Raw genomic sequence first — 16,341 nt, 5'->3', positions numbered from 1 at the left:
AAAAACCGTAGATACCATTATTAGGATTACACTGAATTAATAAACCCAATTTAAATCTACACACGCTTCTTTAGGACCCTTCCTATTTAAACACATGACGTATGTATTAGATAACATCCCATATTACGCCTTTTAGCACTTTTTAAAATTCTTTTCTGATAGCTTTGCATATTATTTCTGAATTTTTTATTGCTATTATAAAGTTTTCTTCTATTATGTCTTGTAACTGACTGTTGTCTATTTGAATACTATTGATTTGTAGATATTAAATTGGTAGCAATACCTTTAACTCTCACTATTTATTATTACGTTAAGGAGGATCATGGGGATTCCTTAAAAAAAGCATCTTTGCAGATCGAAGTAATTGTCTTTATTTCTTCACAAAATTCACTCGACCTGGAAACACCTCGATTCGTTTAGGAGCTAGGAGACTTGGAATCTAGGTCAGACTAATGGATAAACATTGCAACAACTAAATTTTCTTCAAAGAATGAAGATAACTGTGCCTAACCTAGCACTCCAAACCCTTGACTCTAATCGTGGGCTTTCTGTACTACATGACGCTACTGCTTAAAGCGTAACGTCGATATTCATATTAATCCAGTACTTAACAACAGCCCTATTAAAATACCCTGAAGATCAGAAGATTTCAGATCGCCTGCAGCTCGCCCACCAACAAAAAGTGCATTTGAAATAGTTTGCTTAAAAAAGAAGAAATCACGGTGATCGCATTCTACTCCAATTAAAAGCAAATGCCTTTTTATGTAAAAATTCATATTTAATTTGCCACTCAGCTTCCCCCGGCCCCTTAAACACTCAAATAAACAACATTCTCAGCGAAGATGGCACCGTTATTACCAGCACTTTCGACAAGGGAAGTGCGACTCAGTATTACCTCAATGCTGGTCTCTCATAGCTCTCTCTCAGATGCAGCCATACACAATCCTGCACCCAGTTTCTTAATAATCCCAACATCCAGTCAAACTTGCGGACAAACTCAGGGTCACACACGTCTGAACCCTCCTGAGAGACCCCCACCCCCACCCCACATGCAGGCCAGAGGCTCTTAAACCCACTCCCCATCCCCGCGCCGCGCCCCAATAGATTCCAAATCCTCCCCCTCTACCTTCCCGACCCGACCGGCCCAAGACGCCCACATCCCACCTCCTACTTTCGCGCCACGTGGACCCAGGGGCCGGACTGACCCGCGGACAAAGACCAAAATGTCCACTCGGCGCGCTGCGCCTGCGCACTCCGGGGGCGAGCGAGCGCTCCCAGAAGCCTCCGCGACGCGGCCCGCACGGTCACCGTGGCCCGGCCCAGGCTGGTATCTGATTACCTTCTGTCAACAGCAAAGCCGCTTTTCCGGCCTTGAACTACATTTCCCTTAAGGCTTTGCTGGTCAGCAGTCTGTCCTACACGAACTTGGCTGCCTTTTCTTGTGATTATGAGGCTCGCGGGGTGAGTAGTCCCGCTTTGGGAAAAAAAAATCAGTTAAAGCCTGGTGGGAAGTTTGAAGTAAGAAGTCCGCTTTTGAAGCCCCGAGGGCGCAGTATCAAACAGGCCAAATTCAGGCCCAGAGGTACGAGGACACCATCTTGCGTGGGTCTGGTTTGGCTCTGGACTACGTTTCCCAGAGTCCAAAGCGGCCGACGTTACGTTTTTCCTGACGTCGTGGCACGATCATTAGCTCCGCAGGAACCCGGACGCGACCAAGGGGAGGCAGAAGGTGAGGGGTCTGGGAGTCCGGGGCGGGGACGGGGCGTGTCCAGAGCCTCCGGTCTGTGCGCGCTGGCGGGAGCGGGCTGAGGATGCCTGATAGAGAATGAGTCTTTGTGGCTGCGTGACCCAGGGTGGGTGACTGTGAGTGTGTGGTTGTGGCTGCCTGTCTCCAGGGTGTAAGTCTGGTTGTGTTTGTGTAACCATGTGTCATTCTGTGTTTTGGGGTGCGGGGTCCTTGCGACTGTGGGGGTGATAACTGCTTGTGTCCCTGTTGTGTATGTGGGATTGTACGCCTTGTTGTGTAGGTGGGAGTGTGGTTGTGCCTGTGAGACAGGTGAGGGCGTATGTGCGGTTATGATTATATGTCTCCCAGGTGGGCTTATGGTTTTGGTTGCATGATCTTGTAGCCTCGTGTAATTGTGTATCTGTGACTGTGTGATGACACTGCGTGTGTGTATTCCTCTTGTGTCCCTTGGAGTGTGTCTGTGAAAGGGTGGCAGTGTGTGGTGCTGGGTGTTTAAGTGTAACGTGTCTTAGCCTATGTGAATGTGACTGTGTCTCCAGAGTGAATTTTCAATTATGACTGATGTTGGTTGGGCCGGAGTGCCAGTGATTATGTGTATCCCCCAGGGGGTATGTGATTGTGGGGGCATTTGTGAGTATTGGTGTGGGCAAGCTGTGACTATATGAGAGTGACTTTGTGTGTCATGGTGGTTAGTAGATTGTGTGACTGTGTATAAGTGCATGGAGGTGTTTGTGATTGTGTGCCTGTATCCTGGTATGTTTCAAGAGTGGATGTGTGTTTGTGTGACACCATTGGTGTAGCACCAAATGTGCTGGCATGGGGTGCCTGTAACTCCAGTGTTCTGACCCTTGCAGAACCTGTGAAGTTAAAACAGATTGTGGCCCTGGACAGTTACGGCCTCAGCCTCTCCCTGTGACACTAGTATTGGACATGGTATCCAGCCATCTGACTTCTGTCTCCTGTGTGGAGGTCAAAATGTCCTGCTTATTCATTATTCCTTTTTTTTTTTTTTGAGTCTTCTCCAAGAGAGATGTTGAGAGGAAAAGGAAAAAATTGCTATTGAACATCCAAAAGCTAAGTTCGAGGTGCATTAGGTTTTTTTCTTTCCTGAAACCCTTCTTGTTTTTTGTGACATGCTTTTCTTTTCTTCTGAAACTTCTTGCCTAACTCCCCCTCCCCCAAAGTGACCTGGTCTCCACTATTTGCCATTGGAGTAAATTATTGGGAGCCCTCGAAGTGAATGAACTGAAAGGTTCATATACCCCTGTTCCCTGCACACCTAATGTTCATTAAACATTTTTTTAACTTTTCATTTTGAATTAGTTTTAGACTTAAAACTGTTGCAAAAATAGAATTCCCATATACTCTTACCCTACTTCTCCATTTGAAGGGGGTTTGTGAGTGAATGGGTAAGAAATTTCTTTTCTTAAAAAAATGTTTTTAATTTCCATTTATTTTTGAGAGAGAGAGGGAGAGAGAGATCAAGCATGAGTGTGGGAGGGGCAGAGAGAGGGAGACACAGAATCCAGAATCTGAAGCAGGCTTCAGGCTCTGAGCTGTCAGCACAGAGCCCAATATGGGACTCAAACCCACGAACCGTGAGATCATGACCTGAGCCGAAGTCAGACATTTAACTGACTGAGCCGCCCAGGAATTCCAAGAAAGAATTCTTGAAACATGAAGTGCAAAAAGGTGGTTTTATTATAGCACAGATATAGGACCCCTGGGTAGAAAGGGCTGCACAAGGATTGTGAGGAGCAATTGATTATGTACCGTGGAGTTGGGGAAGGTAAAGGCAAAGGAAGTTTCCAAAAGGATTTTCAGATGTTAAGACTTACAGGATCCTGGAGGCCTGACTATTGTCAAGCTAATGTTGTTTTTCTCTTCAGCAAGGCATTAACGTTAAGATGGGGAGTTTCCTGGAGGAATGTTGTAATCACCCACCTCAGGTATTTGTCAATGGGCCGCAAGTTATAAGGAAATTTAATTTTATCTACATTTCTTTTGCCTTTCTTCTCTACATCATTGCCATTTTACATAGTCACACTACATGATCAAAACCAGGAGATTAACATTGATACACTACTACTAACTAATCTACACACTTTATTCACATTTCATCAATGTCCCTTAGTGTCCTTTTTCTGCACCAGGATCCAATGCCGGATCATATGTTGTAGCTAGTTGCTAAGTCTTCTTAGTCTTCTTTGTTCTGGCACAGTTCCTCATTCTTTATTTGTCTTATTTGACCTTGACACTTTTAAAAGATACGAGTCATTTATTTTATAAATTCTGCAATGAAGAATATTCCCTAATTTGAAGGTGTCAGATGTTTCTGTGTAATTAAATTCAGGGTATGCTTTTGGGACAAGCATACCACAAAAGTGATGTGTTCTTCTCAAGACATCCTATTGTGAGACCTAAGAAGTCAATTTGCCTCATTACTAGTGCTAACTTTAATCAGTTGGTTAAAGTGGTTTCTGTCTGATTTCTTCACTGTAAAGTCACGATTTTTCCCATTATAATTAATACGTGTCTTGAGAAATATCCTAAGCCTCATCCTACTTCCACCTGCAAATCTTAACATTCATTGATAAGTTTTCCCTGAAAATGTCATTACCAACTACTTGCCAAATGGTGATTAAAAAAAAAATTTTTTTTTAATGTTCATTTATTTTTAAGAGACAAGACAGAGAGAAAGACCAAGCATGAGTGGGGGTGGGGCTGAGAGAGAGGGAGACACTGAATTCGAGGCAGGCTCCAGGCTCTGAGCTCGCTGTCAGCACACAGCCTGATGGACTCAAACCCACAAACCTGAGTTGTGATGCTAAGTCAGATGTTTAACCAACTGACCCACCCAGGTACCCCCCAAAGGATGCTGAAGAGAATCCTACTCTCAGAAGGAGATATTCCTTCTCTATTTATTTATTTACTAAATTATTTATGTAAGTATAGATTGGATTTTTTTTTTTATTCTGTAGGTTGCAGTTCATTACTATCACTTTTTTATTGCTTAAATTACCCTAGATTTGGCTCCTTTAAGTTGAATTATTAGTGTGTCCTTTCAGCGTGTTCCCTTTATTATTTTTGTACTGCCATATTTTCTGGCACCACAAGATGTTCCAAGCTGATATTTTGTTACCCGAAACTGGGTTTATGTCTTGGTGGGTGTCAAGCCAAAAGACACAACCAGCCGAAAAATAAGAATAGGAAGTTTTACTTCTACTAAATAAAGAACTCCAGGCATCTTCCCCAAAGCAGTGTCTCCCTGAACAACAGAATTGGGGAAGTTTTATGCTAAGGGCTCATACATATTAGGGAAGTAGCTTGTACAATGGGGAATACAGCATGGAACTGGGGTAAAAGTCATCTTAAAATGACTGAGTCAGAGGTACCTGGGTGGCTTAGTCAGTTAAGCATCTGATTGGCTCAGGTCATGATCTCCTGGTTTATGAGTTCGAGCCCCACATTAGGCTCTGTGCTGACAGCTCAGAGCCTAGAGCCTGCTTCGGATTCTGTGCCTGCGTCTCTCTCTGACCCTCCCCTGCTCGCTCTCTCAAAAATAAATTTAAAAAACATTAAAAAAAACAAGATGGCGAGGGGCTGAAATGACTTGTCTTATAGCAAAAAAACACATGCCTGTTTCTTTTTTCCCAGGGATTCCTAACTCATTCTGCTTACACTTTCAGGGCCCAGTTCTGGAACATGCACATTTCCCAGAGAACACTGGCTCCTTTTATTAGAAAATCATACTGGGGCGCCTGGGTGGCTCAGCCAGTTAAGTGTCCGACTCTGGCCCAGGTCATGATCCCACACTTCATAGGTTCGAGCCCCGTGTCAGGCTCTGTGCAAGCCTGCTTCAGATTCTGTGTCTCCCTGTCTCTCTGCCCCTACCCTGCTTACACTCTGTCTCTCTGTCTCCCCAAAATAAATAAACATTAAAAAAAAATTTTTTTAAGAAAATCCTATTTAGAGGGGTGACCGGGCGGCTCAGTTGCTTTAGCATCCTACTCTTGATCTCAGCTCAGGTCATGATTTCATAGTTCGTGAGTTTGAGCTCCGTGTGGGGCTCTCTCCTATCAGCATGGAGTCTGCTTCGGATCCTCTATTCCCCTCTCTCTCTGCCCCTGGCCTGCTTGTGCTCGCTCGCTCTCTCTCTCAAAAATAAATAAAACATTAAAAAAATTGCTAACTTACACTCCCATACCTCACGTACCTCTTTTTATTTTTAGTCTTACAGTATCTAGTGAAAGGACAGCTTTCCCTGTACCTTTCTGTATGGTAATGTTACTTGTTTGTAACATAGAAGGTTCATTTGTTACTGTGTGTATTTTATTTTGGATGTACACACACACATACATCCTGGTTGATTAGAATTATTTTTTGAGTGCATGAAACATTACCATGGTCCTAAAAGCCACAATTAGACAAAAGATCTACTCAGTCACTCCACAGTTCCTTCTCTCCCAATCCCCGTTACCCCCTGTTCTTTCCACACCATTCTCCACTCACTCATTGTAGGTAATCATTTTCATTAGTTTGTTGGGGATTTTTTATGTTTGAATATACATTAAAATATACAATGGTACCTGAGTGGCTCAGTCAGTTGAGCGTCTGACTCTTGATTTCAGCTCAGGTCATGATCTCAGGATTGTGGGATCAAGCCCTGTGTCAGGCTTCATGCTGAGTATGGAGTCTGCTCAAGAGTCTCTCTCTCTCTCTCTCTCTCTCTCTCTCTCTCTCTCTCTCCCTCCTTCTTCCCCTCTCTGTCATACTCTCTCTCTCTAAAAATTAAAAATAAGTAAATAAAAATAAAATATGCAGAAAATTTAAATATACATGAAACTTACCACTTTAAGTATTTTTAAGTGTACCATTCAGTGACATTCAGGACATTTACACTGTTGTGCAGCCATCACCACCATCCATCTCTAGAGCTTTTTTTCATCTTCCAAAACTGAAACTCTGCACTCATTAAACAATAACTCCCATTCCCTCTTTCTCTAGCCCCTGGAAACCATCATTCCGCTTTCTGTCTCTGCAAATTAGACTGCTCTATTCTATGTGCCTTGTGTAAGTGAAGTCATACAGTATTTGTCCTTTTGTGACTGGCTCATTTCACTTAGCATACATGTGTTCATGATTCATCCATGTTGTAGCATGTGTCAGTTGCCTGGGTGGCTCAGTCCATGTTGTAGCATGTGTCAGAATTTCCTTTTCTTTTTAAGGCTGAACAATAGGGGCGCCTGAGTGACTCAGTCGATTAAGCCTCCGACTTTGGCTCAGGTCAGATCTCACGTTCGTGGGTTCAAGCTCTGCGTCAGGCTCTGTGCTGACAGCTAGCTCAGAGCCTGGAGCCTGCTTCTGGTTCTGTGTCTCTTTCTCTCTCTGCCCCTCCCTCTCTCATGCTCCGTCTATCTCTGTATCAAAAATAAATAAAACATTAAAAAAAAATTTTAAGGCTGAATGATAAATATTCCATGGCGCATATTTAGCACATGTTATCTATCTTTCATCTATCAGTGGAGGCCTGGGTTGCTTCTACCTTTTGCCTATTGTGAATAATAGTGCTATAAACATTGGTTTTGACAAATATCTGTTCACATCCCTACTTTCTCTTCTTTAGAGTATATATACCCAGAAGTGGAATTGCTGGGTCACATAGTAATTCTCTGTTTCATATTTGAGGAATCACCATACCAGTTTCCACAGACGCTCTATGATTTTACATTCCCACCAGCAATGCACAGAATTCCAATTTCTCCACATCCTTGACAACACTTGTTATATAATCACATATATATTTGTATTTTAAAATATTTTTTATGATAGCTATTCTAATGAGTGTAAGGTGTTATCATGGTGGGGTTTTTTTAATTTATTAATTTCTATTATTTTTTTGCTGTGTCTACACCCAGTGTGGGTCTCAAACTCACGACCATGGGATCATGAGCCCCAGGCTCTGTGACTAGGCCATCCAGTCACCCCGCACTGCAGTGGTTTTTTGTTTTTGTTGTTGTTTTTCGTGTTTGTTTATTTTTGAGAAAGAGAGAACACAAGCAGGGGAGAGGCAGAGAGAGAGGGAGGGAGGGAGGGAATCAGAAGCAGGCTCCAGGCTCTGAGCTGTAGACAGAGCCCGACTCAGGGCTTAAGCTCCACTGTGAGATCATGACCTGAGTGGAACCAGCTGAGCCACCCAGATGCCCCCCTCACTGGGGTGTTGATATGCATTTTCCTAACCATTGGTGATGTTGGGGCATCTTTTTATGTGCTTATTGGCCATTGAATATGTTTGGACATATGTGTTTTGCTCATTTTTAAATCAGATTGTTGTTCATTACTACATTGTAAGAGTTTCTCATATATTGTAAGTATCAATCCCTTTTTAGATACATGATTTACAGATATTTGTTCCCAGTCCATGGATTTACGCTTAATAGTGTCCTTTGATGCACAGAAGTTTTTGAATGTTGATAAAGTCCACAGTATATCTATTTTTTCTTTTGTTGCCTGTGCTTTCTTTGTCATATCCAATAAATCATTAAATTAATTAATTAAATCCAATATTTTGAAAATTTTTCCTATGCTTCTTCTAAAAGTTTTATAGTTTTAGTTCTTATATTTGGGTCTGTGATACATTTTGAGTTAATTTTTATATATGGTACTAAGTAGTGGTCCAACTTCATTCTTTTGCATATGGATATCCAGTTTTCCCAATTTATTTATTGAAAAGACTATCCTTTTTTCCCATTGAATGGTCTTGGCTATTCCTGTTGAAAATTACTTGACCATATATGTGAGGGTTTCCATTCTATGTCACTGGTCTAGATACCTCACTTAATGGCAGTACCACACTGTTTTGGTTACCAGAGCTTTGTAATAAGTTTTGAAATCAGGAATCGTGAGACCTCCAACTTTGTTCTTTTTCAAGACTGTACCTTCAGAGGCATCTGGGTGGCTCAGTCGGTTAAGTATCCGACTTCAGCTCAGGTCATGATCTCATGGTTTGTGAGTTTGAGCCCCACTTCAGGTGAGCTCAAAGGAGCCCCACTTCGGGATCTGTGCTGTCCGTGTGGATTCTCCCTTTCTCTTTCTTTCCCTCTGTCCCTCATGGGATTCTCTCTCTCTCTCCCTCTTTCTCTGCCTCTCGTTCACTTGCACCAGCTCTCTCTCAACAACAAAAAAGACTATCCCTTCAGATTCTGTGTGTATTTTATGATGAATTTTTCTATTTCTGCAAAAAAAAAAATCATTGGGTTTTGATAAGTATTCCATTGACTGTATATCACATTAGGCAATATTGACGCCTATCTTGGTCCGCTGAGACTGCTCACAGTTATGGAGGCTGGAATTCTGAGATCAGGATGTCAGCATAGTTAGTTTCTAGTTGGGCTCTCTTCTTGGCTTACAGACACCCACATTCTTGCTGTATGTTCAGAGAGAGAGAGAGAAAACAAGCTCACTCCACTGTCTCTTCCACAATGACCCTGTTTTCAAATACAGTGACCTTGGGGTTAGGACTTCAACACATGAACTGGGAGTGGACAACCCAATTCTAGCAGGGGAGGAGAAAGTCTTAGGCAGGCTTCACACTCAGCACAGAGCCCAATGAGGGGCTCAGTCCCACAAGCCTGGGATCATGATCTGAGCTGAAATCAAGAATTGGACACTCAACCAACTGAACCACCCAGGTGCTATATCCCATAAGATTTTCAAACAGATTCATGACCCCTGAAAATTTAAAACCAAATATCATAATACCTGATAATAGCCTTTGAGATGCCCCAAATATGTACCCAACAGTAGGGAAAGAGAAGAGGAATGTACCATCATTTATTATATTCATCCAGCTAATAAAAAAAAATGTCTACAAAGCGTTAATCAGAACAATGAAAAGGATGTCATAAACAAAATGATAAAAAGTGCTCAGGTTTTACAAAGATCTTGCCCCAAAATCTTATAACCTCTGATTAAATGGGAAAGAAGCTCACTGCGTGTCTGACACCATTCTTTCTACTTTACATATGCTATTTTATTTAATTTGAACTTTCTTGAAAATTGGTCAGTTACAGAATACTTTTGATATTGAAGCTATACTAATGTGCCAAGAAATATGAATCAACATTTTAAGGACTGTTATTGGTTTCCATCACACTAATTTCCTTTCTTGATCCCATTCATGTCATAGACATTGTCTCAATTTTTCCTAATTTTTCTATTGCCAGGAAAATAAATACTAGCTACAACTATGGTTATTTGTTTTAGGTTTGGTTTGGTGGAATTTTTGGTGTTGAGTGGTTTTGTTTTGTTTTGTTTTTTCTTTTTGAGAGAAAGACACACACACACACACACACACAGGGAGAGGCAGAGGGAGAATCTTAAGCCGGCTCTATGCCCAGTGCCGGAGCTGAAAGCCAGGGCCCACTGCAGGGCCCTGATGCAGGGCCCAGTCTCAAAAATGAGATCATGACCTGAGCCAAAATCAAGTGTCTGATGCTTAACTGACTGAGCCACCCAGGTGCCCCTGGTTATTTATTTGTTTATTTTAATGTTTTACTTAGTTTTGAGAGAGAAAGAGCATGAGCAGGGGAGGGTTAGAGAGAGAGGGAGACACAGAATCTGAAGACAGGCTCCAGGCTTTGAGCTAGCTGTCAGCACAGAGCCCGACACAGGGCTCGAACCCATGAAGGTGAGATCATGACCTGAGCTGGAGTTGAATGCCTAACCAACTAAGCCACCCAGGCGCCCCTGGATATTTATTTTTAAATGGAAACAATATTGATATGATTTTTTAATGAAAAAGATAAGGTTAATGTAAAAATAGAAACTTGCTAAAAATTCCTTCATCCAGAAGTAAACTTAATATTTTGGTGGATATACTTCAAATAGTTTTCTGTGGGATTTTATAGAGAAGTATTACTTGTATATAAATTCTGTAACCTGTCTTTCTTATTTAATAATGCATAACATGGTAATGTTGTATTTTATAATCACTATGTAGTATTTCATTATATGGGGGACCTGGGTGGCTCAGTCAGTTGCACATCTGACTTCGGCTTAGGTCATGATCTAGCAGTCTGTGAGTTCGAGCCCCACATCTGGCCCTGTGCTGACAGCTCAGAGCCTAGATCCTGCTTTGGATTCTCTGTCTCCCTCTCACTCCCCCTCCCCACTTGAGCTCTATCTCTCAAAAGTGAATAAATGTATTTCATTATCAAAGTAACCCTAATTTTTTCCTTTTATTGCCTACTAAAGAGAATTTATATTTCTATAATTTAGTTATGAACTATTCCCAAACGTATTTTTGTGCATGCCACTCAACATATCTTATAATGAATTCCTTTGGGACATTAGACATCTATTAAGAATTTTCAAAGGTACAAAATCCTACTCTAGAACTCAGGGAGACAAATTGCTTTTTAAAAGTTATAATCTCAGGGCGCCTGGGCGCCTCAGTTGGTTAAGCATCTGACTCTTGATTTCGGCGCAGGTCATGCTCTCACAGTTGGAGAGTTTCGGTGCTGTGTTGGGCTCCCCACTGACAGCATGAAGCCTGCTCTGGCTGCTTTCTCTGCCCCTTCCAGACACCACTCTCTTGCTCTGTCTCTCTCTCTCAAAATAAATAAACTTCCAAAAAAAATTTTTTTTTGTCTCCGTGTGCCTGATGGGCTTAGTTGGTGGAACATTCGACTCTTGATCTCAGGACTGTGAGTTTGGCCCCATGTAGGGTGTGGAGATTACTTAAGGGAAAGAATAAAAGTTAGAATCTCTATTTACTTTTAACGTGCAAATAATGTAATAGGTGAGACAAAAGCAGTATACAGATATTCAAAGTAAAGGGCACTAGTTTACCCTGATCGTGATGCTGTGAGAATTCGTAAGAGGGAGATAGATACCTTGTGTGACCAGAACAGTCACTGTCATATTACACCATGTCTAAGTCAAACTGATCTTACAGGAGCTCTGTAAGTTAGTTTTCTTAAGTCCTATATAAGACATGCAGGGCTTTTTCATTTTAATTTTGTAAGTATTTACTATTTTGAGAGAGAGAACATGAGCGAGCTGAGGAAGAGCAGAGAGAGAGAGAGAGAGAGAGAGAGGATCCAAAGCAAACTCTTCCTTCTGTCAGTGCAGAGCCAATGTGGGGCTCAAACCCAGGAGCCATGAGGTCATAGCCTGAGCCAAAGTCAGACACTTCACCAACTGAGCCACTCAGGCACTCCAAGAGTTACAGTTTTCATTCTAATCATCAGGAATCCAAAGTATGACCAATGGGGCAAGAGAAGTTTGTAGCTCTTTAGAGAACAGTGGGGCAGGTGCAGAAACATAATAGATTCATCTGGCAAGAAGAGCTGAAAGGAAACACTGTTATGCATTGTCATACCCTGTTATATATAATGTATATACATAACATACTAATGACTTTTCATCCTGCTCCAGGGAGAACTACGGTACACATGAATATAGTTATGAAATCAAGAAGTTTGCAACTACTGGGAGCTGATGAAGCAAAAACAAAAGCTGTTCAATGAAAATACAACTGTTTTTAGAATATCCTAAGCTATTATTTTATGTTCAAGGGAAGATTGCTTAAAAAAAGTAAGTATTTTCTTTTTCATCTGCTGGTTAGGAATAGCTTACATTCAACAGAACTTAAAAATAATTTAAAAATTAATATGTCATTATTGAAAAAAACATACACTTTAGTAAAATGAAGAACATCGAAGGTCACAGCCCAAAGTAACCAAAATAATCTTTAAGGATAAATCTTCATAGACATTTTTCATGTAATTTATCTATATTATCTATATTGATGTATCTGTGTATTTTACATCTAGGACTACATGATGCCCTGCTGTTTTGTAACTTGCTTTTTTAAATTTATTTAACCATATCTGCAACATTTTTATGTTATTAACTATTATATTACTACTAAATTTGTGAGTACGTTGAATTACTCTTTTATAGAAATCTTTCATTTAATGAAGCTCCCTATTATCTTACTCAGAAAACTGAATATTGCCTGAGGATGTATATATTTCATCGTAATGATTTTTGGTTGATGTTTATACCGGGGGAATGTATGTTAACATCAATAAAATTCGATACATCATTTAAAATATAAGGGGGCACTTGGGCAACTCAGTCTGTTAGGCATTTGACTTTGGCTTAAGTCATGATCCCGCAATTCATGGGTTCAAGCCCTACTGTCTGCTGACAGCTCAGAGCCTGGAGCCTGCTTCGATTCTGTGTCTCCCTCTTTCTCTGCCCCTCCCCCACTCATGCTCGCTCACACTCTCTCTCTCTCTCTCTCTTTCTCTCGCTCTCTCAAAAATAAAATAAACATAAAAAAAGAAATACAATTAATGAAAGATCAATCATGCAAATATTTTGATAGATATGTAAGATTGGTGTGTTAACAAAAGGGATATACAGATATTCAATGACACAGCAACTAGTTGTTAATAATTGGTGATCAAGAGGTAATATTTTAAGAAAATTTCAATCTAATACAATACTTTATTAAATGTAGGTATTTTGTCATGTTTAATTATGTTTTAGGAAATTATTTGGGTGCTTTGTGTTAAAATGTGATGCATTATATTTTTCACATTTTAAATAGTGGGGAAAAGGCCCTGGTTAGAGTTCTTGTGCAGAGTGATTGCTTTTTACGAATAGATCACTAATGTTAAGGTGGAAATACCTCTATATGTCTAATTCTCATGACCTGACAACTTCTCCCAGGTCTCCTGGCCTCTAAAGAATAAGAATGTAGACCCTCCCCTGCTTGCACTGTCTCTCTCTCTCAAAACTAAATTAAAAAATTACAAAAAAATACTACGGCTAAAGAATAAGAATGTCACAATAAGCTATTAAAAAAAAAAGCATAAGAATGTCAATTTAGATAGAGAAAATCTAGAGATGTAGCTTCAAGCTTTACCAAGTGGTATATAGATGGCTAAACTTTGCTCAGAAAAATTGTACAAAGATTTGATGGTAGGATCTGGAGAAGCATGGTTTTGCTAGGTCAAGATTATCTTATCCTATAACTCATAGTCTACCTCTTTGGGGCCTTGTTTTTCACATTGTGTGTTTGTGAAAAATGCCTTTGAGATATATGAAGATGGAAATTAACAGCTCTGCTCTGTTATTTCTGAAGTTTTCTCTGACTTTTTTTTTTAATGTTTATTTTTGAGAGAGGGAGAGAGAGAGCATGAGTGAGGAAGGGGCAGAGAGAGGGGGAAACACAGAATCTGAAGTAGGCTTCAAGATCTGCGCTAGATCCTGATGCTTAACCCAATGCAGGGCTTAAACCCATGAACTGTGAGATCATGACCTGAGCCGAAGTCAGACACTTAACCAACTGAGCCACCCAGGAGCCCCTCCTCTGACATTTTATTTTTATTTTAAAATTTTTTTAATGTTTGTTTTTGAAAGAGAGAGAGTATGAGCAGGGGAAAGTCAGAGAGAGAGGGAGTCACAAAATCCAAAGACAGGCTCCAGACTCTGAGCTGTCAGCACAGAGCCCAAAGCGGGGCTCGAACCCACAAACTGTGAGATCATGACCTAAGCTGAAAGTGGACACTTTATCAACTAAGCCACCCAGGCGCCCCTCCTCTGACATTTTAAAAAGTGTTCTTTCTCACACTGACCACAGGCCAGAGTCTGAATTTTTATATAGTTGGAGTACAGCTGAATTAGTGTATTATTTAGGACACACTGTTAACGCTGTGGTAGCAAACAACCCCCAAATCATAGTGGCTAACAGAACAGCTTCTTATTACCTTGATCACGCTACATGTCCACTGTGGAATCTGCGTAGGCAGAGTCCCAGACCGAAGCAGACTCCACCAGTCTGTAGCTACACCATCTGAAACACATGGTCCCCTTGGCCACACATCAGGGAATAGAAAGACGGGAGAATTATGTGGTCTTGCCAGTCCTCAGATTGAAGTGACACCCATCACCTCAGCTCAGATTCCATTGGCCAAAACCAGTTTATGGCCTTGCCTACCTGCAAGGGTCTGGAACATGTCATCTATGTGCCCTAAAGGAGAGGAAAACTAGACAATGGTCAAACAGTAGTAATTCAATTAACATCTGCCACACTGGCTAAGACCTATTTCTTTTTGTGTGTGTAGGAAGTTGCTTCTGTAAGTTAAATGTGATTCCTTTTTGGAACAAGGAGGACATCCTGGATTGAGGGCTGAAAAGAGGTGTGTGCACAGGTGAGCGAGGAGACTAACAAAAACGGAAGGCTTTCGTATGAAAGCTCAGGCGCTTTAAGTTACTGTTTGAGAACAAGCCCCTCAAAGGGTCTAGAACTGCAGAGAAAATCAAGCTCCTTCAGCATACAAGTTCCCCAAAACACCTCACTGTCACTCATGAGTCATTCGATTCATATGTCCTCTTATAATTCACCCCCCTGAGCAAAGAGGAAGGTATAAGTTACTTATGATGATAAATCATATGCTTAAGGGAAAACTTGGAAATATAGGACAAAACAAAGATTCCCCCTGTAATATTCACACAGAGACAAATGTTGTAAAAACATAATTGAAAATCCTTTCAGTCCATCTTCTTTTCTTTTTTTTAAGTTTTTACTTTTACTTTTGACAGAGAGAGAGCACGTGCACATGAGTGTGAGCAGGGGAGGGGCAGACAGAGAGGGAGCCACAGAATCCAAAGGAGGCTCTAGGCTTCAAGCTGTCGGCACAGAGCCTGACGTGGGGCTTGAACTCACAAACCGTAAGATCATGGCCTGGACCGAAGTCGAACACTCAACTGATTGAGCCACCCAGGCACCCCTTTCAGTCCATCTTCCGTGCCCACATACATGCATATATAGAATCCTATAAAAATAGGATTATACTACACATACTATTTCATTAACTACCTTTTTTTGCCCAAGATCAACAAATATATATGTTCATTTTATGGCAACAGTGTTCCCATTGTGTGGATATACTATAATTTATTTATTCCACAGGTCCTCCTTTTTAAGTTCTTTTCCAAGTTGTTTCCAATGTCAGTGTCTCCATCATGTAGCTCACACACATCTTTTGGATAGTCTCTGCCCTGGAATCGCTTCAGCAGAGGACATACATAGTCAAGTTCTGCAAAATTTGTCTTGTTGGAAGTTTGCACAGCTGCAGCCCACTGTGTTTGTGATACGTAATAATAATCTCAAGTATTAGAATCTAAAACAGCTCATAATTGGTTTATTCAAACCTGCTCCTTTCAGGGTTCTTTGTGTTAAAAAATGACAACTTCATACTTTGATTTCCTCAAGCCAAACACCTTAGCATCATCATAGCTGCTGCTTCTTTATTTTTTCCTTTTCTTTTTCTTCCCTTTTCTTTTATACCTAAAATCAACACATTCCATCGGCTCTACCTTCAGAGCCTATCCAGTCTGATCAGGTCTCCTCACCCCCCCACCACAGTCCCTAAAGCAAGCCACTCTCAGCGCTTGCCTGGCTTACTGCGGTTACCTTCCTTGTCACTGGTCTCCCTGCTTTCCTCCCCGTGTCTTCTTAGTTCGCGTTCTTTGCATGATCCTCTTAAATGTAAATCAGAGTATGCCATTCCTTG

The 16,341-nt window shown here is 41.0% G+C and overlaps 2 protein-coding genes across 8 annotated transcripts in view; one reads left to right on the top strand and one right to left on the bottom strand.

The window, feature by feature from the left end:
* ZNF146 (zinc finger protein 146) overlaps positions 1–1,626 on the bottom strand; it is a 22,907-nt gene extending 21,281 nt beyond the window's left edge. Inside the window, exon 1 of one of the 4 annotated variants that reach the window (XM_029925979.1) lies at positions 1,340–1,626. The gene's annotated coding sequence lies outside the window, so the exon portion shown is untranslated. Of the gene's footprint in view, positions 1–1,164; positions 1,300–1,339 lie in introns of those variants that run through there. The other 3 variants (XM_029925980.1, XM_029925978.1, XM_029925981.1) reach the window with 3 other exon arrangements.
* Positions 1,296–16,341, top strand: part of ZNF565 (zinc finger protein 565) — a 39,755-nt gene continuing 24,709 nt past the window's right edge. For 2 of the 4 annotated variants that reach the window (XM_029925932.1, XM_029925929.1), the window contains exons 1-2: positions 1,296–1,729; positions 12,188–12,346. Coding sequence is in view for 2 of the 4 variants with exons in the window: in XM_029925929.1 (XP_029781789.1) it covers positions 12,319–12,346 (28 nt within the window). In the remaining 2 variants the exon portion in view is untranslated. Of the gene's footprint in view, positions 1,730–3,636; positions 3,697–12,187; positions 12,347–14,889; positions 14,977–16,341 lie in introns of all 4 variants that reach the window. The other 2 variants (XM_029925931.1, XM_029925930.1) reach the window with 2 other exon arrangements.

The sequence above is a fragment of the Suricata suricatta genome, chromosome 16, assembly GCF_006229205.1.
Source record: "Suricata suricatta isolate VVHF042 chromosome 16, meerkat_22Aug2017_6uvM2_HiC, whole genome shotgun sequence".
Classification (NCBI taxonomy): Eukaryota; Metazoa; Chordata; class Mammalia; order Carnivora; family Herpestidae; genus Suricata; species Suricata suricatta.
The sequence above is the reverse complement of the archived record's forward strand: the minus strand, read 5'-3'. Positions and strand labels throughout refer to the sequence as shown.